The following is a 21,673-nucleotide window of genomic DNA, read 5'->3' on the forward strand; positions in this document are numbered from 1 at the left end:
TTCATTCCCCTAAACACACACCCAGTCTCAAACTTTCCTGAAAACATATTTTGCACAATCCAGTCCTCTCCCAGGAAGTTCAGATAAACAGATCCGTTGTCCTGTAAAGGATCAATATTCAACCGTTTGGTACCTCAATTTATGTAAGCAGTAAATGCAGACAGAAGGGAGAGGGGATGGCAGGAAAAAGAACAATCTGGATTTTAGTAAGCATCAGGGCAAGACAGATCATGGAACAGCCTTTGCCACCAAACTCCATGTCATCTTCTTGACTGCTTGAATAAACTTTACTACGGAGAATAATCCTCAGAAGAATCCACTGCAAAAGTTCATTGGCCAATGAAAGAAAGAGGCAAAGAACTGCGACATCTCGCTTTCGCTTATCACTTCTGTTTGCAGTAACCATTATCTCCTATACTTGAATTCACTTAAAATCCTTTCTTCTCTTGTTAATTATGTTTTTAAGTCCATAACCCAGGCCAGTGTTTAATTGGAGTTACCAAACAGTTCAGCTTGCTTACATAAACTGAGGTAAGCATGCCTTTCTTTGCTTAGGATAGGTATCTAACATTTGTTTCATCTGGGCTGTCAAGTTTTGAATATGCACTAATGACATAATATGGAGGAATTGATAACTTTGTGTAAAATGTTGTTACACACTTTACCGTAGCATTATCAACCAGGAGGATATTAGTTTTCAAATGCTATCTCCCAAGGCACATTGTGTATAAAGAATATTGCAATGGTGTGTAGAATATGAATACAGGGAGTTTTTCGGTCACAGTGGTATAGAACATGCATATGGCCCAAGGGGAGCTGCACCTGCAGGCTGCAGAGCTTTCGTGAAGCTGTAGGGAGCAGGAACATAGTGAGCTTACTAAGCTCATTTCCTGCAGTGGAGGCACCAGCAATCCAGCCAATGGTTTCAAATGTGGAAGCCTACAATGAGACACCTAAAGCCGTAACTGGGAACCTGAAAAAGTGGCTTGATTTCCAGAGCCACCCCTTGAAGCCCAAGGCATTTCTACCCATGTGACTGAGCCCAGGAGCTGCTTTGATATTGCTGTTATCACAGAAGCACTTGGAATCTAAGTGCTGGGGCAGCACCTCCTGCACAAACTCACATAAATCTGACTTCACACAAAGAGTGACACTGATTTCCATTTGCTGAAGATCTGACCTCAACTTTGATTCCATCTGGCCAATTATAGTATTATAACGTGATATACAAGGTGTTGGGTTACAATGCAACTGTGAAAGCAGACAGCTACCCTTGCTCTTTCAGCCTATCCTGGCACAACAGGATGTGTCTAGGGAGTAGAGACAGGCATACTTACTTTGTTCAGGGAAGATTAGGGTTCTGTGTTGTAGGCAATTCCTCTCTACCTACTCAACAGTTCAGACAGGAAGGATGCCTCACAGTGTTTCTCTTTATGTGAAATGCAAGTCCTTTTGCTGAGTTATTCAAAGCTTGAGCACCATCTATGGGTCCGCCAAGTCTAGGATCCAGCCTAAACATTTCAGTATCCAGAAAGTGTAATGGTCAAAAGGCTGGAATAGCTAGCAGTGAGAGAGATGTTTCCATGTCTAAACTACTAGTTTTATTAGAAATTGGCTAAACACATCATCAATGTAACATCAAGGGCACCAAGATGACTACCTCACTGCATTGCCTAGGTGGGAAGGTCCATAGGAAGATAAACGTGAGTTTACGATAATGTACTGTCCCTTCCAACTAATACAAGGCCACCCATCCACATGGGCAAAGGGAACAGGCAGAGAAACTCAATGGATGCTGAGCATGCCTAGGTAGTCCTTCAGGTTGAATTTTTCTTTATTAACCATTAGCAAAATAAACCCTCAATATATAGAGAAGTGAAATTCTAGCCAGCTGTTTATTCTGTAGTTATGTTTGCTTTAAACATTTAAAAATTACATCTTCCTTTGTGTCGCCCCGCCCCTTTCCCATTTTTACAAACAATATAAGGAACAGTGTCAAAATCATCACTCACACATTTAGGCACATATTAATAAAGCATAAACCAGTGTGTGACTTTGTTTTGTTACATAAAAATTTACAACTACATTTCAACTCCTGAATGAAGCATATTTCAGTGTCTACATTGACAAAGAGGTATGATTTGAAAGAGCATATTCAAGTGCTGATTAGATATTTTTTGTTCTCTGAAAAGCTGACAGTAAACAATAAATGATACTGTTATTTTAAGTAAGCATTGAAATCAACAAGTCTAATAATAATTTAAGAACCCCGTTTCCTGATCAGTTTCAAGACTATCTAGTCATATGTATAAACAAAAACACAACATAATCAATAATGTCGTATCTTGTAAAGATGACTTTCCTATCAGCTGACAATTTATTCTGAATGAAAAACAAGAAAAGAAAATATACCTTGTGTGACATGAAACAGTATTTATCAAACAGGTTGTCTCTGTGTCTAGTTTTGATCAGAGCTGGTCAGAAAATGATGATGTGTAGCACAAAGTATGTCTGGAAGTTTCCATGACAACCTGTTACTGAAACGTTCATTTTTAAAGATAGAGTTAATAAACATCACATGGGAATCACATTTTTTGGTTAAAAATATATACCTAGCTCTAATTTGTCCAACATTTGGAAATGGTGATTGGAGGGAAACGTCCATCTTTGCAGACAAACAGCTTCTACATCACAGCCATCACTGCAATGAATGGTAATGGGGAATGTGTTCTACAGGAAAGGATGTTCTACAGATATCACTCCATACACAACAGCTGTCAGCATAGCTAAGTATTATGTGGAGAAACAAATGAGGGATGTGAAGCATAAAGCATTTTGTGGCAGAGGAGGACAGGGTTACTCACCCTGTGCAGTAACTGTGATTCTTCAAGGTGGGTGTCACTATGGGTGCTCCATTTCAGATATGCATGAGCTTTTTGAGCCCTCAACTAGAAATCTTCCATTAGTTGTGTATGTTCCACTTGTGTGCATACTCTATACATTTTTGTGAGTTGTGGCACACACAAAGTGTACAGAGTAGTCCTCAGTTCCTTCTCTATCCAGATATCCAACAAAGAACAGTCTGAAGCAGAGGGACGGAGAACATGTAGCAGAGCACACATGGGGGACATCTCTCAAAGAACCACACTCACTGTAGGAAATGTCCCCATAGATGTTCCACTTCAGGGGATTCCAGGGCAAAGGAGCAAGAAGCTTCCGAATTAAGTCCAAGACTGAAGACAGTACAGCAGAATCAAGAGCCACATCTGATCTGATGCTATGGACCAAGGTATAGTGTTCAGTACACATATGCACTGATGCCCATGGTGCAACTCTGCAGCTCTTGAATATTCACCTGTTTTTGAGTAACACTCTTGCCTGTGATCTTGCAGAGTGTGCTGTTATCCTCTGGTGAGCCAAAGCACCAACGCAGCATGGCAAGCAACAATATGCCAAGAGACTCCTGTCAACAGTCTTTGTGAAGAAATCCTGGACCCCTTAGACTGATGGAGACAAAACCTAAGTTGTTTCCAGAATTGCTTGGTCCCATCCAGGTAAAAGGTGAATGACTAATCACATATACCTAATGTATGAAAGGAAATCTCAGATGGGCTCTGGGATTAGGAAAAAATATTGATAGATGAATTCACTTCTTTAAAATGGAAATCTGACAGCACCTAAGTGACAACTTTGTATGCTGTTGTTTAAAAAAAAAAAAAAACCAAAACATAAATGGACAGTCTGCCCTTAAAGTTTCACCTCTTTCCTACCCTGCAGGCTGACATGATAGGCACTAGAAAGGCTCTTTTAATTAATAAATGAATCATAGAACATTACAATTGGAAGGGACCACAAGCGGTCATTGAGTCCAGTCCCCTCCCCTCATGGTAGAACCAAGGACTATCGAGACCATCCCCTTTGGATGTCTATCTAACCTGCTCTTAAATATATCCAGTGATGGAGATTCTACAGCCACCGAGGCAATTTATTCCAGTGTTTAACCACCCTGACAGTTAGCAAGTTTGTCCTAATATCCAACCTATACCTCCCATGTTGCAGTTTTAGCCCATTGTTCCTTGTCTTATCCTCAGAAGCCAAGGAGAACAATTTTTCTTCCTCCTCCTTGTAACCCTCTTTTAGGTACTGGATAACCACTATCGTCCCCCCTCTAAGTCTTTTCTTTTCTAAATTAAACAAAGGCCAGTTCTTTCAGTCTTCCCTTACAGCTCATGTTCTCTAGAGTGTTAATCATTCTTGTTGCTCTTCTCTGGACCTTCTCCAGTTTCTCCACATCTTTCTTGAAAGTGAAGCAAGGAACAGGACACCATAAGTTCAAATGGACATCCTATAAAGGTACCTAAGTACTATGTTGAGGTCTCAAATCAGAGTAGGATCCTTAATCTGGAGGTAAAGTTTCCCAAAACCTTTAATGAATCTAGAGCAGGGGTGAGCAAACTTTCAGCATCTGGTCCTACTTTTTGTCCCTGCAATTCGCAGAGACCCCCCCAATGGCTCTGGAAGCGAGCAGAGGTCTCCCAGAAGTGACATGCCAAGCTCCCAGGGGAAGGATGGGGGTGGTGGGAGGCAGCAGAGACTGGAGGAGCCAGCAGAGGCTGTGGGGGTGGGAGGCCGATTGTGCTGTTGTCCTTTATGACATTTCATGCCCCCCACCCCCTGCTTTGTGTACGTTTGCACTGGGATGTTATAGACATCACATTAAGCAGGACTAACACCACAGGCAAGTCTCCTAGGAGAGGCAACACCCTGCCTAATCAAAGCATGGGGTGAACATCTGCTCCTGTCTTTCATAGGGAAGAGACAGGCCAGGGTCCCTCACACACTTCCGCCAGGCACAACTGGGATGCATCCCCTGTCCCTGCTGACTGAGTCTCTACACACTACTTCCACACTCCCACTATGCCCAGCACTTGCACCTGCATCCCCTGGCTTCTGCAGGGCATCCAGAGAAGCTGAGACAGAGTTGGCTGCAAAGTTCAAGGCTCCCTCTCCAGGCTGGGGGGCCTAGCAGTGGGGGGTGGGGTAAGGTAAGGGAGGTGAGGAGTAGTGCAGCTCACTTACGCATGGCTTGCTCTCCTTTCTAACTGCTTCTGGAGCAAGTCAGCGGCTGCTCAGCCGCAGCCTTTGGATGCCCTCTGCCTGGCTTCCCAGAGAGGCACAGCATGGCTGCAGACAGCATGTTCAGGTTCCATGTGGAGCAGCAGCAGTCGAGGGGGGAGGATAGATAGCTCTATGCCCCTCTGCTCCCCCTTTTGAAATTTTTCACCCCCCAAAGGGGCACACACCCCACTTTGTGCACCCCTGATCTAAAGGACAAAAATAGGAACCCCCTCTTAGGGGAAATGAAAAGCTAATATAGCACCTAGATTAACTTTAATATAGCTAATGGATAAACCTAATCTATTTTAATCCAGAAAACAATCCAAGATGACTGAGAATAGCAGAGATTCAGGCATGGAGGGGTGCTGTTGATACCAATGACTGAACCTTTGCCATTATATGTAATTCAAGTTGACCCCCGGTACTCCTTAGTAATACTTTCTGTACTCCTATTTAACAGGTGGATTCTAATCCAGGGAACCATCTGGTAACTACGCGCCAGGAGACAGAGGGCCTGCAGGTTGGGCTGAAAACCCCAACTTTGATGCTGGGAGAGGAGATGAGGAGCAGCAGACATCTTGAATCACAGTTGCACACAAAGATGAAGCAAGTAAGTATACCAAGTTTGTTTCAGTCAAACTGGTATTACAAGTGACACTAATATTCCACATGAAGGTGGACTACAAGCGATCAGGAATATCATCCCTGACGTTACCACAGCCAATCTGGTGTCTGTCCTCTGTAACTTTGTTCTCACCCACAATTATTTCCGATTTCGGGACAACTCATACCTCCAGATTAGTGGCACTGCTATGAGCACCCGCATGGCCCCACAATATGCTAATATATTTATGGCTGACTTGGAACGATTCCTCAGCCCTCATCCCCTATTACCCTCATTTACTTATGACACATCAATGATATCTTTATCATTTGGACCCACGGTAAAGAGACTCTAGAAGAATAACACAGAGACTTTAACAATCTGCACCCCACCATCAACTTATGCCTTGACCACTCCACACGAGAGATACGTTTCCTGGACACTACAAATCAATGATGGACTGATCAATACCACACTCTACCAGAGACCCACTGACCACTGTACTTACCTACACACTTGTAGCTTCCATCCTGCACACAACACAATCCATCATTTACAGTCAAGCCCTTAGATACAATCGCATTTGCTCTAATCCTACTGACAGAGACCAAAAACTACAAGATCTCTACCAAACATTCATAAACCTGAATTACCCACTGGGAGAAGTAAAAAAACAAATCGACAGGGCCAGATGAATACCCAGAAACCAAGTACTCCAAGATAGGCCCAAAAAAGCAATTACAGAACATCACTGGTCATTACCTACAGCCCCCAACTCAAACCACTGCAATACATCATTAAAGTCTTACAACCCATCCTTAATCAGAAGGCCCTAGGTGACAGGCCTCCTCTCTCCTATAGACAACCTCCCAACCTTATGAGGATTCTCACTACCAAACACAGGCTATATCACAATAATACTAATCATGGAACTTTTCCTTGCAACAAGCCCCATTGCCAACTTTGTCCACATATCTATTCTGGAGGTACCATCATTGGACCTAACCATGTTTCATCACAGAATCATGGGCACGTTCTCCTGTTCCTCAACTAACATCATATATGCCATCATGTGCCAACAATGCCCACACACCATGTATATAGGACAGACTGCAAACACTCTTCGACAAAGAATGAATGGACACAAAACAGACATCAAAAAACTCCAAGCACACAAACCTGTCATCTAGCACTTTAATGGAGTGGGCCATTCTGTTAATGACCTGAAATTCTGTGTTTTACTGAAAAGGAACTTTAACAACTGTCTACAGAGGAAATGCTCAGAACTGTCATTTATATTCAGATTTGACACATTAGCACGTGGTTTGAACCGGAATAGCAATTACCTGGCCCATTATAAGGACTCTTTTACATAGTCTGTTTTATCTGCAAAAGCAATGAGGGGGTCTTGTGGCACCTTATAGACTAACAGAAGTGTATGAGCATAAGCTTTCGTGGGCAAAGACCCACTTCGTCAGATGCAGATCCAGACTAACATGGCTACCTCTCTGATATTTGTTTTATCTAACTCTTAACTGCCCTACCCCACACCCCCGTCCTGGCGCCCCTCTACTCTTCTGATTAGCCAACCTTGATAGCAATTTTTGTACCTCTGTGCTTTATATATTGAGTCTTTTCTGGTAAGGCTATGATCTGAAAACATGGCTCCATCCCATGAAAGCTCATCACCTAATAAATTATTTTGTTGTCTTTAAAGAGCCACATGAGTGCATTTTGGTTTTGGTATTACGAGCATAACCCTAATCTTGTCCTATCTGTTCTTGTTCATCTGGAATTACAATTAGTGTTGTTGGAGGAATGCATAAAACAAACCCTTCATCCAGGTAATGAGAAAAATGTGTTCCAAAGGAAGGTAATCTAAGTCTCCCAAATGAATGTGGAGAATAGGTCCACCTCAGGAAGTCTCTAAGTCAAGTTGTGCATGGCCCCTGTTTGGCTCCTTCAGCACTTCTACCAAGAAGTTATCCCCATCATTCTCCAAAAACTTCCTGGATTGTCTGTGTGTTGTTGTATTGGTCTCCCAACAAACATCTGGATGATTAAAGGCTCTCATGTGAACCAAGGCCTGTGATTTCAAAGCTTTTCTTAGCTGTCTGAAGAAATCCTTATCTACCTCATCTCCCTGATCTGGTGGGCTAAGAAAGTCTGGGCCCAGTCTTGCAAACATGTTTTCAGGGCATTGTCCTGGGAGCCACGACTAGCAAGTTACGGGTTCATGGAAGTATTTGCAGGACACAGTCCTTGAGTCTCTCCTGCAGATGAATCCTCGCTCTTGAAGTGGCTTTTAGAGCAATACTTCTTTCTATCACTTGGAAAATGTTTGAATTCAGAGAATGGACCTGGCATTCAGCCCTGTTCCCATCCATCCCTAACACACCTATGCAAACACCCAACACACACGCACTCTCACACACATTCTCTCTCTCTGCCCTCATCTCATTAGTTTTTTCCTAGAAATCATAATTATCTTCAAGTCCATCTTCAGGGTGCCTTCTCTGTTCTGGGATCTCACTACACTGTTTCTTTCCAGTGGGCAAAAGGACAGACTCCCCTTATCAGAGTGTAGATGAAAGCTGGATCCTGCCTGCACCCTTGTTTTTTGTTCTTACAGTCCCAGAAGTCTGAATTGTTATGACCAGCCCGGCAACCTACCCACACCACCTCTGCAGAGCCAGATGCCTTTCACGGCAGTGCACCATGTTGGAGTACAGGGCAGTGGTGATAGCTGCCTGGGAAGCTGTTGCTGACACAGGGTGGGATAGGTCAATGAGGAAAGTACAGCAATAGAGCATGATTGAAGGAGACAGAGGAGTGGGTGGACATGCCTTTGGATGGAGCACAGAAATGGGCAGATAAGGTGGCAGAGCTTGGCAGTAGACAGAGGCTGAGCCAACAGTGCATGGATGAGATGAGATGAGATGGAGAGAACAGTATGGGAGAATATGGCTGGGAAAGGCAGCAGAAGGGGAAGTTGAAGGTGTTGAGGCATGAAATGGCTTAGGGATGAGCTAATGTCTGGGAAAGGAAAACCAAGAGGCAGGGACAAAGCTGAGATTGTGAAGAGGTGGCAGCAAGTTTGGCAATGGGTTGCATGTGTAGGGAGAAGAGAGCAGACAGAGGCAGACCAGGGCTACAAGCCCATTTAATAGGAGGACTGAAAATAGCATTAGATTGCTTGGGACAAATGGGCCCAACTCTCCGTCTGGGTCCAAAAGACACATACCAGAGTTAATATGACTTCATGATCCCACTGCCTCTGTGGAGTGCAATGCAGTGCAAGTCAATGGTGGCCATTGCAATGCATCCCTGTAGCAATATGTGCAGTGTGGGCCTCTAGCATCCACTATAGTGCAGTGCACTCATACAGTGCCCTGTGCAGTAGTGCAATAAGAAGCCAGAGGCAGGGAAGTAGTAGGGGAGATATCTTTAGAGAGGTAGAGCTTTAGGTGACACCGAGAGAACACTGGGAATTAGGCAAAGCCTGTGCAGGTCTCTGGTGTTGGCTTTATGGCAGAGACACTCCCTAATCTAGCCCTTGTGCAAGGGGTAGTGATGTTCCCTCACAGTAACCAGATGGATTTTCAATACCCGCCTGCCTTCAGCAACACTCCGTCTTCTGGTAATCTGAGACCGAAAATGGCTGGCAATCTCATTGCCTATGTGTCCTGGACAGAGCTCCCCTGCACTGTCCTTCAGGAAACACCAAGAGCAATGTGTGACATAACACTGTCCGTTGATAATGCAGTGCGCAGTCCCATGAAATCACCCTGTGTGTCCACAGGCCTTTATCCCCGCCTTCAGCCTGATCTCCTGTGGGCAGGATCAAGGGTGCCAGAATCTTCCTAGAAGTGGTGGGGGGGACCTACAGGTGCCTGAACTGTGGCCCTGCACTTGCTAAACCTCTTCCCTTGTGGCTTCACCCTTGCTCCACTCCTTCCTCTGGGTCCCTGCCCCACAAGACCCTGCCTACTACTTTGCTCCTCTCCACTACCCTTACGACAGGAAAAGAGCAGATATACACTCCCACTTTTAAAAGTGGTGGGGCTCATGGCCTCCTGCCCCCTCCCACCCTGTTCTAGCACTCCTGGGCAGGATTAGTTCCTGTACAGACAGAGACTGCTATACAGCCTGCACTAGGGGCTTTCTGCTGCACCTGGCCAAGGGGAGGCAATGTCCAGTATGCAGCTGGAGTCCATCACTGTCATGACCCTCTTCACTAAACACCCTTCTGTGGGGGCCATGGGAAGAGTTGCAGCAGGGACTAGCTTTCCTCTGGGAATTGCAATGGTTCCTTTGGGATAGGAGCCATCTCTGAGGGCTCCACTCCATACCACGTGACACTGACAGTCTTCCCCACCTGCCATGGAAGACAGGGCCACTGCAGCTGCAGTGCAAGCACAGGCTAGCCTGGGGAATTGGCAGCAGGCTTCATGCTTATAGCCACCTGCCTGAAGCACACAGGCAGTCACATGCAGACTGCAAGCCTGGAGCCTGGCCAGCCCTGCTCCAGCACCCTTATGGCACCCAGGGACATCATATGAAGGCTTCAGACCAGAATCTGGCTGGCACTGCTACAGCCTCAGTCTCCTCAGTCTTGCTTGCAGCTCTAGAAGTGCGTTCAACCTAGGAGCACCTGCAGTAAGAGAACTGGAGGGCAGCATGTGTGGAGCAGCCAAGCAGATCCTCATGTAGCACCTAGAAGCAGGCAAGTGGCCATCCAGAACCAGTGTAAGTTTGCACTGCATTCACTTCCTTTTCCCCCAATACAAAACAAAGAAAGAGTTGTTCTCATGAGGCAGCTGGGTGCCTACTGCAAACACAATACATGCCATGGCTGCAGAGTAAGCCTGCCCCCCTCAGTACCTGCCCAAATCCATGTGAACGTTTTTGATTTCCAGTTCTAGCTGTTTGATCTGGATGTCCCTCTGGTTAACCAGCTCTCGCAGCCTCCGAATTTCTTCCTGCTGTCGGTAAAACACCTGCAAAAGCTGTAAAACAAACACCATTGTTTATTTCTGTCATACGCCAGTTGGGTCTAGGCACAATGCACTTGAACATCTCTATGCTACTGCAGCACTACAGTATAAAACATGGGGCCCAGCTTTTCATAGAGCACCTAGGAACTGCTGCCTCTACCTGACAGTTTAGACTCGGCGCTTTGGTCACATCAGGCAGCAATTGTCCCAGCAAAGCCCTACATCCTCAACACACTGAAAAGGAAAGAAGATTATGCATGTCTTTCCACCCTCCAACCCAAGCCAAGGTGACTCCAATCCACAAGTGGGCTAGGGACTAAACACTGCCCTGACACTCGAGCCACTTTGGTCCAATACCTAGCTGTGCCACTGACTTCATGTGAGTCCTTAGGCAAGTCACCACTACAAAGTTATGTCAATCTACGCTACATGAATGTACAGCCACTCAAGAAGTGAAATCACTTTTAAACATCCCAGGAGGTGTATATACTCACTAGAAGCACTTAGACTGCCAGTATGGGGCATTGTGGGAAAGCTTGCCAAAGGCAGCCCCAGTCAGTGTAAGCAATGCAGTAGTCTACACTGACTCATCAGTCTAACTGCATTAAACCTCAGAGCTAACCTCTCACGGCTGTGGAGTTCCTAAGTCAGAGTAGTGAACAAGTTACATCATGGGGAGTTACATTTACACTAAGGGCATTTCTACACTACAGAATTAAGTCATCTTACATTAGTTTTACCTATAGCCACTGCAGTCATTCAACTGGCTCTTGGCATCCACAGTGCCCTCCTTGAGTAAGATGAAGGTGTAAGCCCATGGAGTACAAATTTGGTCTGAGGCCTGAAGCCTAGCTAGCAATGGACAAAACATGGCTAACAAAGCAAGGCTAAGCTGTGAGCAAGAGGCAGGCCCGGGATAACGGAACTTCGCACAAGCAGGGCTGAGAGTACAAAACACTAATTGGTCATCGGCCCAGGTGCAGAACAATAATTGACATGGGTCATAAGTTGAAATCACAAGGTACAACTAGTTTACTAAAAAGATCTTGGTATCACTCCTCACACATACAGACTCAGGTTCAAGAAAGGATCTAAAATGACAGCATGATGGTTAGAGATGATCTAACCAAACCACAAGGTACAGGGTGACGGGTGGGCGCTAAGTAGCATCAGAAGGTGGTAAGCTGATATGTCAGCATGGAGGTGTGATTTATTTGTACCTGTATATAAAGTGGTGTCTTTGTGGAATAGTCTTTGTATGACCTAGGGAGCAGTAGAAATTTCCCACTGACTGAATCATTCCATTGTGCGGGGGAGGGATAGCTCAGCAGTTTGCACGTTGGCCAGCTAAACGCAGGGTTGTGAGCTCAATCCTTAAGGAGGCCATTTAGGGACTGGGGCAAATAGATGCCACGGGTGGCACTTGGTCCTGCCAAGAGGACAGGGGACTGGACTAGATGACCTCCCAAGGTCCCTTCCAGTTCTAGGAGAGGTGTATCTCCAATTGTTTAAAAATTTAAATTGTGGCTGGTACCTGTGTGCAGTGGTTCAGTAAAGTGTACTGAAAACTGGTACTGTACTTAGCTTTACAATAAACCTGGTCAGGTACCTTCAATCCTCATCTAGTCTGTGGTCTTTGGGGGCCTCTCAGGGTCTGGTAAAATTATTGGGCCCACAACACTGAACACACACATAAGCAGCCTTCTGATTATCATCATCAAGGGAGCAAGAAATCCATGAGGACACCACAGCAGTAAATCTGCCTAACTATGACTAGTACTAAAGTGGTGGGTTTCTTTAGGTCTGCTAATGCCACCCCCCCTCCATTAGAAAGGCTTTCAGTGACTAAAGAGGATCATTGTGCGACACTGACAGCTGGAACCGTGGCGCTCTGACAGCCCCTCCCACCTGTCTGCCCCAGAGCTGACAGCCAGAGACCAAAGATGAAAATCACAGCAGCCATGAAACTGACAAGAATATCAGTTTCTCTTCTGGGAGGTTTCCTGTTGTGAAATTCAGCTGTGGGGGGGAAGGGGGTTTGAGGGTGGAGTCTGACAGATTGGGCCATGTGTCCCAGGGTCAGTAAGGCACTCCAGCTACAAGCCCTGCACAGAGCTGACAGCAGCCAAGCAATGCAAGTAACACAGAGTATACACCAGGGATAGGTGAACTACAGCCCACAGGCTACATCTGCCCTGTCAAACCTTTTCTTCCAGTCCATGAACTTGCACTGGGTAGCACAGTCCTTGCCCTGCTACACCCACCATTCCCCGGCTGGAACTCTTAGCAGGGGTGATGCTGGTAGCAGCACAGGGGGTGCCCATTTTTCCAGTTTAAGCTTTCATGGGCAAAGACCCACTTCATCAGATGTTTGCAGCGGGTCTTTGCCCACAAAAGCTTATGCTCCCAAAAATCTGTTAGTCTGTAAGGCACCACGGGGCTTCTTGTTGTTTTTGCAGCTATAGACTAACACAGCTATCTTATTGATACATTTATCCAGGGAACCCCAATTGGCTGGGGCTCCTGGTGGCTAGTCTGCCATTGGGACAGGGGTCAGGCCAACAAGTTTTTATGGACCACTAAACATACTTAGATGTGCCTCTTAGGACAAAAAAATTGCCTATTCCTCGTCTACACTGACTCTGCCTCGCCCTAACGACATCAACCTTAATATTATGCCTCTTGTGGAGGTGAATATTTAGTCAGCGGAGTGGGTGACCTACACTGCTGGGAGCTGCACTGTAGTGTAGACAATTAGGCTACAGCCACACTGAGGTTTCTATTTTGGGATACATTTGTATCCTGAAACATAAACCCCATGGCCAAACACCGTGCTCAAAATATCAGGGCTACTTCGAGCATGGTATTTTGTTCCTGCTACTCCTAGTTGCCAGAGGGATAGAGGGAAATTTGAAATAGGCACTTATTTCAAAATAACTTATGCAACGTAACTTTGTAAGTTACTTTGAGATAGGGCTACAGTGTAGCCCTAGCCTTACGGAGTTAGGTCAGTGTAAGCTGCTTTATGTCAACCTAACTCTGTAGTTTAGACCAGGGCTCAGTCTCTCCAGGCCTCCATTCCCATCTGTCCATTGGAGATGGTAACCATTCCTTTTTCTGTTCACATTGTGATCTCTCAGAGGTATGGACATGGACAACTCCAGGTCAGTGCGAGCTGTATACCTGACATGCTCACATTGAAGTGATGGGTTTCTTTAGCTCTGCTTGTGTGCCCGAATCTCACACTGAAGACCCTTGGCACTGCTTTTCAGTTCAAAAAACACTTTGCAGTTTGCATGTTTTGCCACCTGCATATAATTCTGCCTCCCCTCCCTCCCATTCTCCCACGCTTCCCCACAGCCAGACCTCATTCTCGGTTTTGGGTGGAGGGCACGCCAATAAGTCAAAGCCATTCGAAAACCACACTTGTCTGCCTTCTTGCAGTCTTTCTGATGCTTTTTTCTGGCCTCTCTGTCCTTGGATCCCACTTTGCTTCTGAATTTCCTTCACGGCCATCTTTTCTGTCTTGTCCTGGTAACAATTTGATTCTGTGGGCTGTAATGATGGTTGTTTTTCAGGAAACTGTGGCAGGGAATTCAGGATTTCAGAACCTGGTCTCAAAGATACTAGGATGGGACCTACAAGGCAAGTAGGTGAATGGTTAGTATACATATAGAGCACATGCATCAGCACTGGGCAAAATACGAGAAAGCTGCAGGTTCAAATATTCAGGCTCAAATTTGGAGTTATTTCCAAAGATGATATACATCAGAGATGGCTTTGACACAACTGAGTACAAATTTTTCCCCTGACATGTTTCCGTAGCTAATGGCATTGTGTGTATACAATGTTTGACTCTGTACTCTTTCTGCAAGCCTAACCTTTGTTTATTCCATTCAGCCATTCCTGTGCTGTGAGTGCTGGCTGGGCTCCAGCTGTCAGTGGATAAATGTCTTCCTGGTATGACTCCGACTGCAAACACACAGAGAGAACACAATCACGGCTGTTGCTGCCAGCTATTGACAGCTTTGACACATTATTGCAAAGATGAAGACCATTTCTTGGGTTGGGGCCACTGACACACACAAAAAATCTGTTGTAGGTCACACACATCAGGCTCTGTGATAGATCCAAAAATGAGAGGTTCACTGTGCAGAAGGGAACTTCCAGTGAGCAGTGAGTGCAAGGTCTGGAGGGGTGACATAATGCAGAAGCAAGGTGGGGATACAAAGTCTGGGCAGGAGGCAGGAGCAGGCTGAAGGTGTGAATGTGGGATCTGGGTGGGAAGCAGGATGCAGGAACGATCTGGTGATGGGCAGATCTGGATGGGAGGGGGAGTGCAGGAATGAGTTGGGATGGTGGGATGATGGTATCCAGGAATGAGCTGGAGTGAGGAGAGTCTGGAAAGTAGGGGTGTGTGGAAGGTGTCAGCGGGTAGAATGCAGGGTCTGGGTGGGCAAAAGCAGGGGGTGCCTACCTGGTGCAGCTAAATAGGGGAAGCCACAAGAAACTCTGCACCGCCCTGTGATGGCTTACAGGCTCCAACCCCATTGCTCCCCCAACAATAAATGCAACAGGGGTGAGGTCTGCAAGCCAGCACAGGGAACAAAGCATCCCTGTCCTGCCATTTTGGCACAGAGCTGCTTCCTAATCCAGACCCTCCAAAAGTTAATGGGAGCTTTGCCACTAACACCAGTGATGCCAGGATTCCTGTTCCAGCAAGCACCATCTAGATTTCAACCACGGTGATTATTAATAGCAAAGCACAAAGCAGGAAGGAGGTGGATGATTTCAAAGATTTGGTGTGGTGTGACACTATACCTCAAAATGGCATTCCATAACCCCCATATGCATTATTCGAATATGCTTGTGATACTTCATACAACACCTGCCATGTAGGATACCATATGAAAGGTCATGATCTGCTTAAAAAAATAGTTAACTACTTTTTCATAATTGTTATTCATTGATAGGTGTTGCTCATGCCCATTCCATCGTATCAGCAGGGCCAGCTGTGGTGCTCCCTCAAGTGCTGTGCTCTGGTATATAAAGCGTTGCTGCAACTATGCGCTCGGTTCCTTCTTGCTGTCAGTTTCGGCACGACAGGAGGTAATAGAATGGATATGAGCAATATGTCTTCAAGAACAATGATTATGAAAAAAGAGGTAACCCTTTTTTACTTCTTCAGTGCTTACTCATGTCGATTCCATTATAGGTGACTCACAAGCAATATCCTCAGAGGTGGGCCAAGAATTCAAAGTCTCGCAGATAACAGAATCACTCTACTGAAGCCAGAAGCATACTGAGCTTGCTGCAACAATGCACAAAGTAGGGATGGACAAAATACACTCTGCGGGCCAAATCCAACTTCAAAATCTTCAGATCCATCCTGTCACGATCCCTGAAGCACGCCTTTAGGTTTTTAAAGTGGAAATGTACCTGGGCTTTTTGTGCTCTAAGTGCCCAGTGTGTTTCCTATGCTCACTCGGAGCATGGAGCCAATGGCTTAGCCTTTGCCTCAGTTCCCAGTAAAGAAGGAGTAGCGTCCCTGACAGAAGGGATGTTATCCGGTGTAGAGAGTGAGTCTGACAGCCCCAGGAAGAGCTGTCTAGACAGAAAAACTACAAACTAGTAATCTGTTGGAACAAAGTCTGGACACCATGTACAAAGCAAGCAGGAGGGTTCATTACACAAAGTGCTGGTGGAGTGCCACTTCACCCATCAGGACTCAGTGGAGCACTGTCAGACAATAGATTACAACTGATTACATAGTTTATGCTATGCTATGCTATATAAGCTCCAATTACAGGTCTGAGGGAAGAGGAGAGACTCCTGCTCCTTCTGAAGCTGAGGGCAGCAGTGAAGGAACTGAGGAGAGTTGCACAGACTATCCCTAGTGGTGTGAAATGCACACGCTGGGTTAGCACAGGTGCAGCCCCACTCAGTGCTGCTCAGGAAAAGTCTCCGGGCTACGGTGCTGGGCGAGCCCAACATCTACCACAGAATATCCCCAGGACAGCATGCGAAGAAGCCCTAGGCACACCACTCTCTTTGAGTGGGGAAATCAATTGATTCCCAAACCTGAGACATTCTTTCTAGGTAACAATTCACAGGAATTGCCCCAGACTGAAATGTCATTAGAGGAGGTTTTGGAGCAAACTGATAAACTTAACAGTAACAAGTCACTGGGGCCAGATGGCATTCACTCGAGTTCCGAAACAACTCAAATGTGAAATTGCAACACTATTAACTGTGGTTTGTAACCTATCCTTTAAATCATCTTCTGTACTTAACAACTGGAGGATAGTTAATGTGACCCCAATATTTAAAAAGAGCTGTAGGGATGACCCTGGCAATTACAGATTGGTAAGTCTAAAGCCAGTAGCAGACAAATTAATCACAATTATAGTAAAGAATAGAATTGTTAGATACAGATGAACATAATTTGTTGGGGGAAAGCCAACATGGTTTCTGTAAAGGGAAATCATTCCTTATCAATCTGCTAGAGTTCTTTGAGGCGTCAACAGGCATGTGGATAAAGGGGATCCAGTGGATATAGTGTACTCAGATTTCCAGAAAGCTTTTGACAAGATCCCTCACCAAAGGTTCTTAAGTAAAGTATCTTGTCATAGGGTAAATGGGAAGGCCTTCTTGTGATATAAAGAAGTTTCCCAAGCAGTGCTGAGAGAGTCAAACCTGGGCAAATTGCTTAAAACCAGGCTACTTAAAGCCCAGACTGGGGTTCCTTCAAATAAGACAAACCAAACCAGTCAGAAAGAGCACCTCTTCTGCCTTCCTGGCCACCTGGCAGTTACATCACAAATCCCTCAGGCTCTCTAGCTTCCCTGGTCCCCCAACCAATATCCCTCCTTAAACAGATAAGAGGGTATGAAAACCAATCTCACCATATCCACATAGATCTTTCCAGTCCTCAAGGGGACCAGCCACATTCCCAGGTCAATATGTACTTAGCTCTTACCCAAAATAGCATGCTGTGCCAATCCTTTAGACTCTAAAATTTGAAGGTTTATTAATAAAAGAAAGAATATGCTGAGAGCGAAAAATTGTTAAAGTGGTCAAATTACATACATCAGTCATAAATTCCTTGATGCAGGCATGCAGCAGATGATATAGACTGCTACTTTAATAGTCTCTGGAAATACATATTTTGTTAGGATGGGCTGGCAGTCTATCCAGGCTCAGTTCACAGCAGAGATATTTCTGCAAACTGCAGCCTGGAGACAAGATGGAGATTGCAGACTGGAGACAACATGGTGACTGCCAGGGTCCCTTTTACAGCCTTGCCCATAGAGAGGCAAAAGCTCTGCCTGTGATCATATAAGCAATGGAAAAACCACAGGACTGAGTTATCTCTCTCTCCTCTTTTGGGGCATTCTGTCATTGGCAGATTTCCAGATGACATGTCTCAGCTAAATTTCTGGTACGTGGATGTAGTAATAAGAGGGCCTGACAATAAGGCCTAAAGCAACAGTCAGTGTTTTGTTAACATAATGCCTAAACCCAAGCTAAGGGCTGAACAACACAGGATTAACTATGCTAACTGAAAAGCCAAGCTGTGAGCCAGGCAGGCTCTGCTCACAGGAATGCAGCAAAGACAGGGCTGCTGCTAAGGACTATGTCCCAAGTACCAAGCACTCAGTAATACACATAAACATTCCAGTAAGGTAACAGGATAGCTTGCACGATACCAGCATACTCCCCCTCAGATTAACACGTACATTCTGACCCAGGTTCAGTACAGGGTTGGAATGATAGCATGATGGATAGTGTTTTGATCGTACCACCATATACAAGGTGGATAGGTGGTATATGATTACGTCAACAGGTGTCAACTTATTACAGTAAAGGGAGTCCCCCGGAGTACGTATCGTATATGTAATTTGTTTGTACATGTGTATAAAAGTGTATCTCTGAGAAGTGTCATTGGCCACTAAGGGGACCCCGGAACCTTTTAGCCGCGCATCAGGGCTGCATCCATTTTTGCAGCATGTGCATGCACTAGTGTAAACCATAGACACCTAATCTAGGCATCCAGGGGGCTAGAGACCATGCGTCAATGACAATAAGCCTGATTCCAGTGCCTTCATACCTTGCCTGATTTGTGGTACTTGGGGGCGCTCAGAAGACTGCAATGTCAGCTAACTGCAGAACCTACACTGCATTCTCAAAGAGAGCACATGAACGCAGTCAAAGGTTATCGACACAAAGGGAGCAGAACAGACACCCAGACACCACACTAGTAATGGTGTCTGACTACAGTGGATTGGGGTCTGATGAGGCCCCTTCTCTGTTAAATCTATCTTCACCTGTCTAGGAGGTGCCCACACCTCGTACTGTGAATCCCAGCACTTTTAATATTTCTAGTTCAAGTTCAGAGCCACTCCTATAACTTCACATACAAAAATGATGCAGACATATAAACAGAACAAACAGATTCAGTGAATCACCAGCTTTCATTAGATACCTCACCTGGCCCACTTGGTCCAAGATTTGGTGCAAACTTAGGATAGTAGTTACAATAATGGTTGACATGTTTATTTTAAACTCCAGTAACATTACACCTCTCATGCACTGATAGACAGGAAACAAATGGTAGGAATAAATGATCAGTTTTCAGAATGAAGAGCAGTAACTAGTAGCGTCCTCCAAGGGTCAATATCGGGACCAATCCTATTCAACCTATTTATAAATGATCTGGAGAAAGGGATAAACAATGAGGTGGAAAAATCTGAGCAGTTTAGTATCAGCTGCAAGATAGCTAAGACCAAAGCAGACTGTGAAGAGCTTCAAAAGGATTTCAGAAAAACAGGTGATTGGGCAAAAAAATGGCAAATTAATTGTAATGTTAATAAATGCAAAGTAATGCACATTGGAGAAAATAATTTCCTCTATATGTACAATATGATAGGGAATAAATTAGCTATTACCACTCAAGATTGAGATCTTGGAGCCATTTTGGATAGTTCTCTGAAAACGTCCACTCAATGTGCAGCAGCAGTCAAAGAACCAAACAGAATGTTAGGAATCATTTTAAAAGAGAAAGAGAATAAGATGGAGAATATCTTATTGTTTCTGTACAAATCCATGGTATACCCACATCTCGAACAGTATGTACAGATGTGGTTACCTCAGCTCAGAAAAGACATATTGGCCAAGTCTACACTACCCAAATCTTCGAAATGGCCATTTCGAAGATTACTAACGAGGCACCGACATGCATATTCAGTTTCTCATTAGCATACCGCCGGCCACAGTTACTCGAAATTGCCGCTTTTCACTGCCACGCAGCTCGTCCAGACGGGGGTCCTTTTCGAAAGGATCCCGCCAACTTCAAAATCCCCTTATTTCTATCTGCTGATAGGAATAAGGGGATTTCGAAGTGCCGAGGGTCCTTTTCCATCTCGACAAGCCACAAGGCAGCGAAAGGAAACCACTTGAGATGAGTGGGGGTCACTAACAGGCACATGCATTTTCAGACTCAGCAAGGCTTGGAACGCAGAGACTGGGGCATGCCCGCGCAGGACACAGTTTAATTGTTAGCAGTTAAGGTCCCAGCAGCGACTAACAGGTACTTAACACTGACTCCTATGGATAACTACATACAAGGCACAAAGTCCAAGACAAAAACTCTTAGTCCTTGAGGTGCGCTAATTGACCACACTTTAGTGGCAAGACAGAATGAAGATGGTGTAGGGTCAACAGTGCCTGATACAGCAGTGCATGAATGTGGCATTTGCAGGAGCACCATAGCTGGCTTATGCATACTGCTAAGGCGGTACTTAGCATACTGCTAAGTATAATCTCTGACCAGATGCATGGACACATGCACATCTGTAATGGAATCTACATGAGCAAGCACATGAATAGTCTACTATTCTGTCCAAATACATATATAATTTGTGTATATAAAATTATGAAATGCTGCTGTATGGGTGTTAATGAAACATGTAAATTTGCTAGTGACATACAAAGAAGGCAAACCAACTCGAACCCATTAATCAGCAGAAGAGTTGTAATCAAGAGATTTAAAATTCAATGACAGCTATCCAAGCACCACACAATGGGGATTACTCAGCCCTATCGCTCAGTCTACAAAAGATGGGACAGGGAAGCAATTCCATTTGCATAAGAATGGAGAACAGAGTTGCATGTTCATCTGATTCTAGGGCTGGGAGAACCCAGTCCTATGGAACGTAGGTCCTTGCAGGACAGCTTCATCAGGCGCGAACATTCAGAAGGGAGAAATAGAGATTCATATGGAAACACAAATGACATAAAGCAGTAGATTGATAGAATTACCACACATACCCCAGAGGAGTCACCGTCCCAAACAGTAATTCGAGCTGTCCCTCCTAACAGCTACTATCATCTGCTCAGCTCCATTATTTAAGTGTGGTTCATAGCTCTGAGCAAAGTGCTGCTAATATGCTCAACTGCTACTCCACTCTACCTGTAAACACTAGCTATTCCTTGGGCACTAGGTACCCACAAGCTGCTCTGCTCCTTCCTCTGAATACAGCTACTACTTTCAGCTTAGTGCTTTTAGAAAAGAATCAGTGGAGCAAAGACCTTCCACAAACTCCCTCCTCCCCAAAGTAGTACAGCAACTCTATGCATAAACTCTCCTTCCAGGCTCCTGGCTTTATCTGGGGCCTCTTACCCATCCTCGGCAACCATTACTCTCCATTAGGGTGACTCAGTGATTGTCCCAGCATTGCCCATGGGGTTACCAACAGGCTGATCTCTGAAACAGGTGCCCTGGGTACAACACTTACCCCAGTTATGCTCCAATGTCCCCAAACAATCCACAATTACTTTCTAATTGAGGTACTGCCTTACTCAGCTCCCTTTTTTGGTATGCTCTAGGTCACAGAGCTTACAAAGGAAACCTGCCTTAACCATGCCTCCTTCTCCATACTCAGTAGTGCACTAT

The 21,673-nt window shown here is 45.1% G+C and overlaps 1 protein-coding gene across 1 annotated transcript in view; it reads right to left on the reverse strand.

Moving 5' to 3' along the window:
* Positions 1 to 1,827: 1,827 nt before the first annotated feature.
* Positions 1,828 to 21,673, reverse strand: part of CORO2A (coronin 2A) — a 67,231-nt gene continuing 47,385 nt past the window's right edge. The window contains exons 9-12 of the mRNA XM_074993988.1: positions 14,601 to 14,691; positions 14,086 to 14,357; positions 10,607 to 10,731; positions 1,828 to 3,583 (exon numbers count right to left, since the gene is read on the reverse strand). Coding sequence (XP_074850089.1) covers positions 3,574 to 3,583; positions 10,607 to 10,731; positions 14,086 to 14,357; positions 14,601 to 14,691 — 498 coding nt within the window. The 3' untranslated portion in view covers positions 1,828 to 3,573. The remainder of the gene's footprint in view (positions 3,584 to 10,606; positions 10,732 to 14,085; positions 14,358 to 14,600; positions 14,692 to 21,673) is intronic.

The sequence above is a fragment of the Carettochelys insculpta genome, chromosome 5, assembly GCF_033958435.1.
Source record: "Carettochelys insculpta isolate YL-2023 chromosome 5, ASM3395843v1, whole genome shotgun sequence".
Classification (NCBI taxonomy): domain Eukaryota; kingdom Metazoa; phylum Chordata; order Testudines; family Carettochelyidae; genus Carettochelys; species Carettochelys insculpta.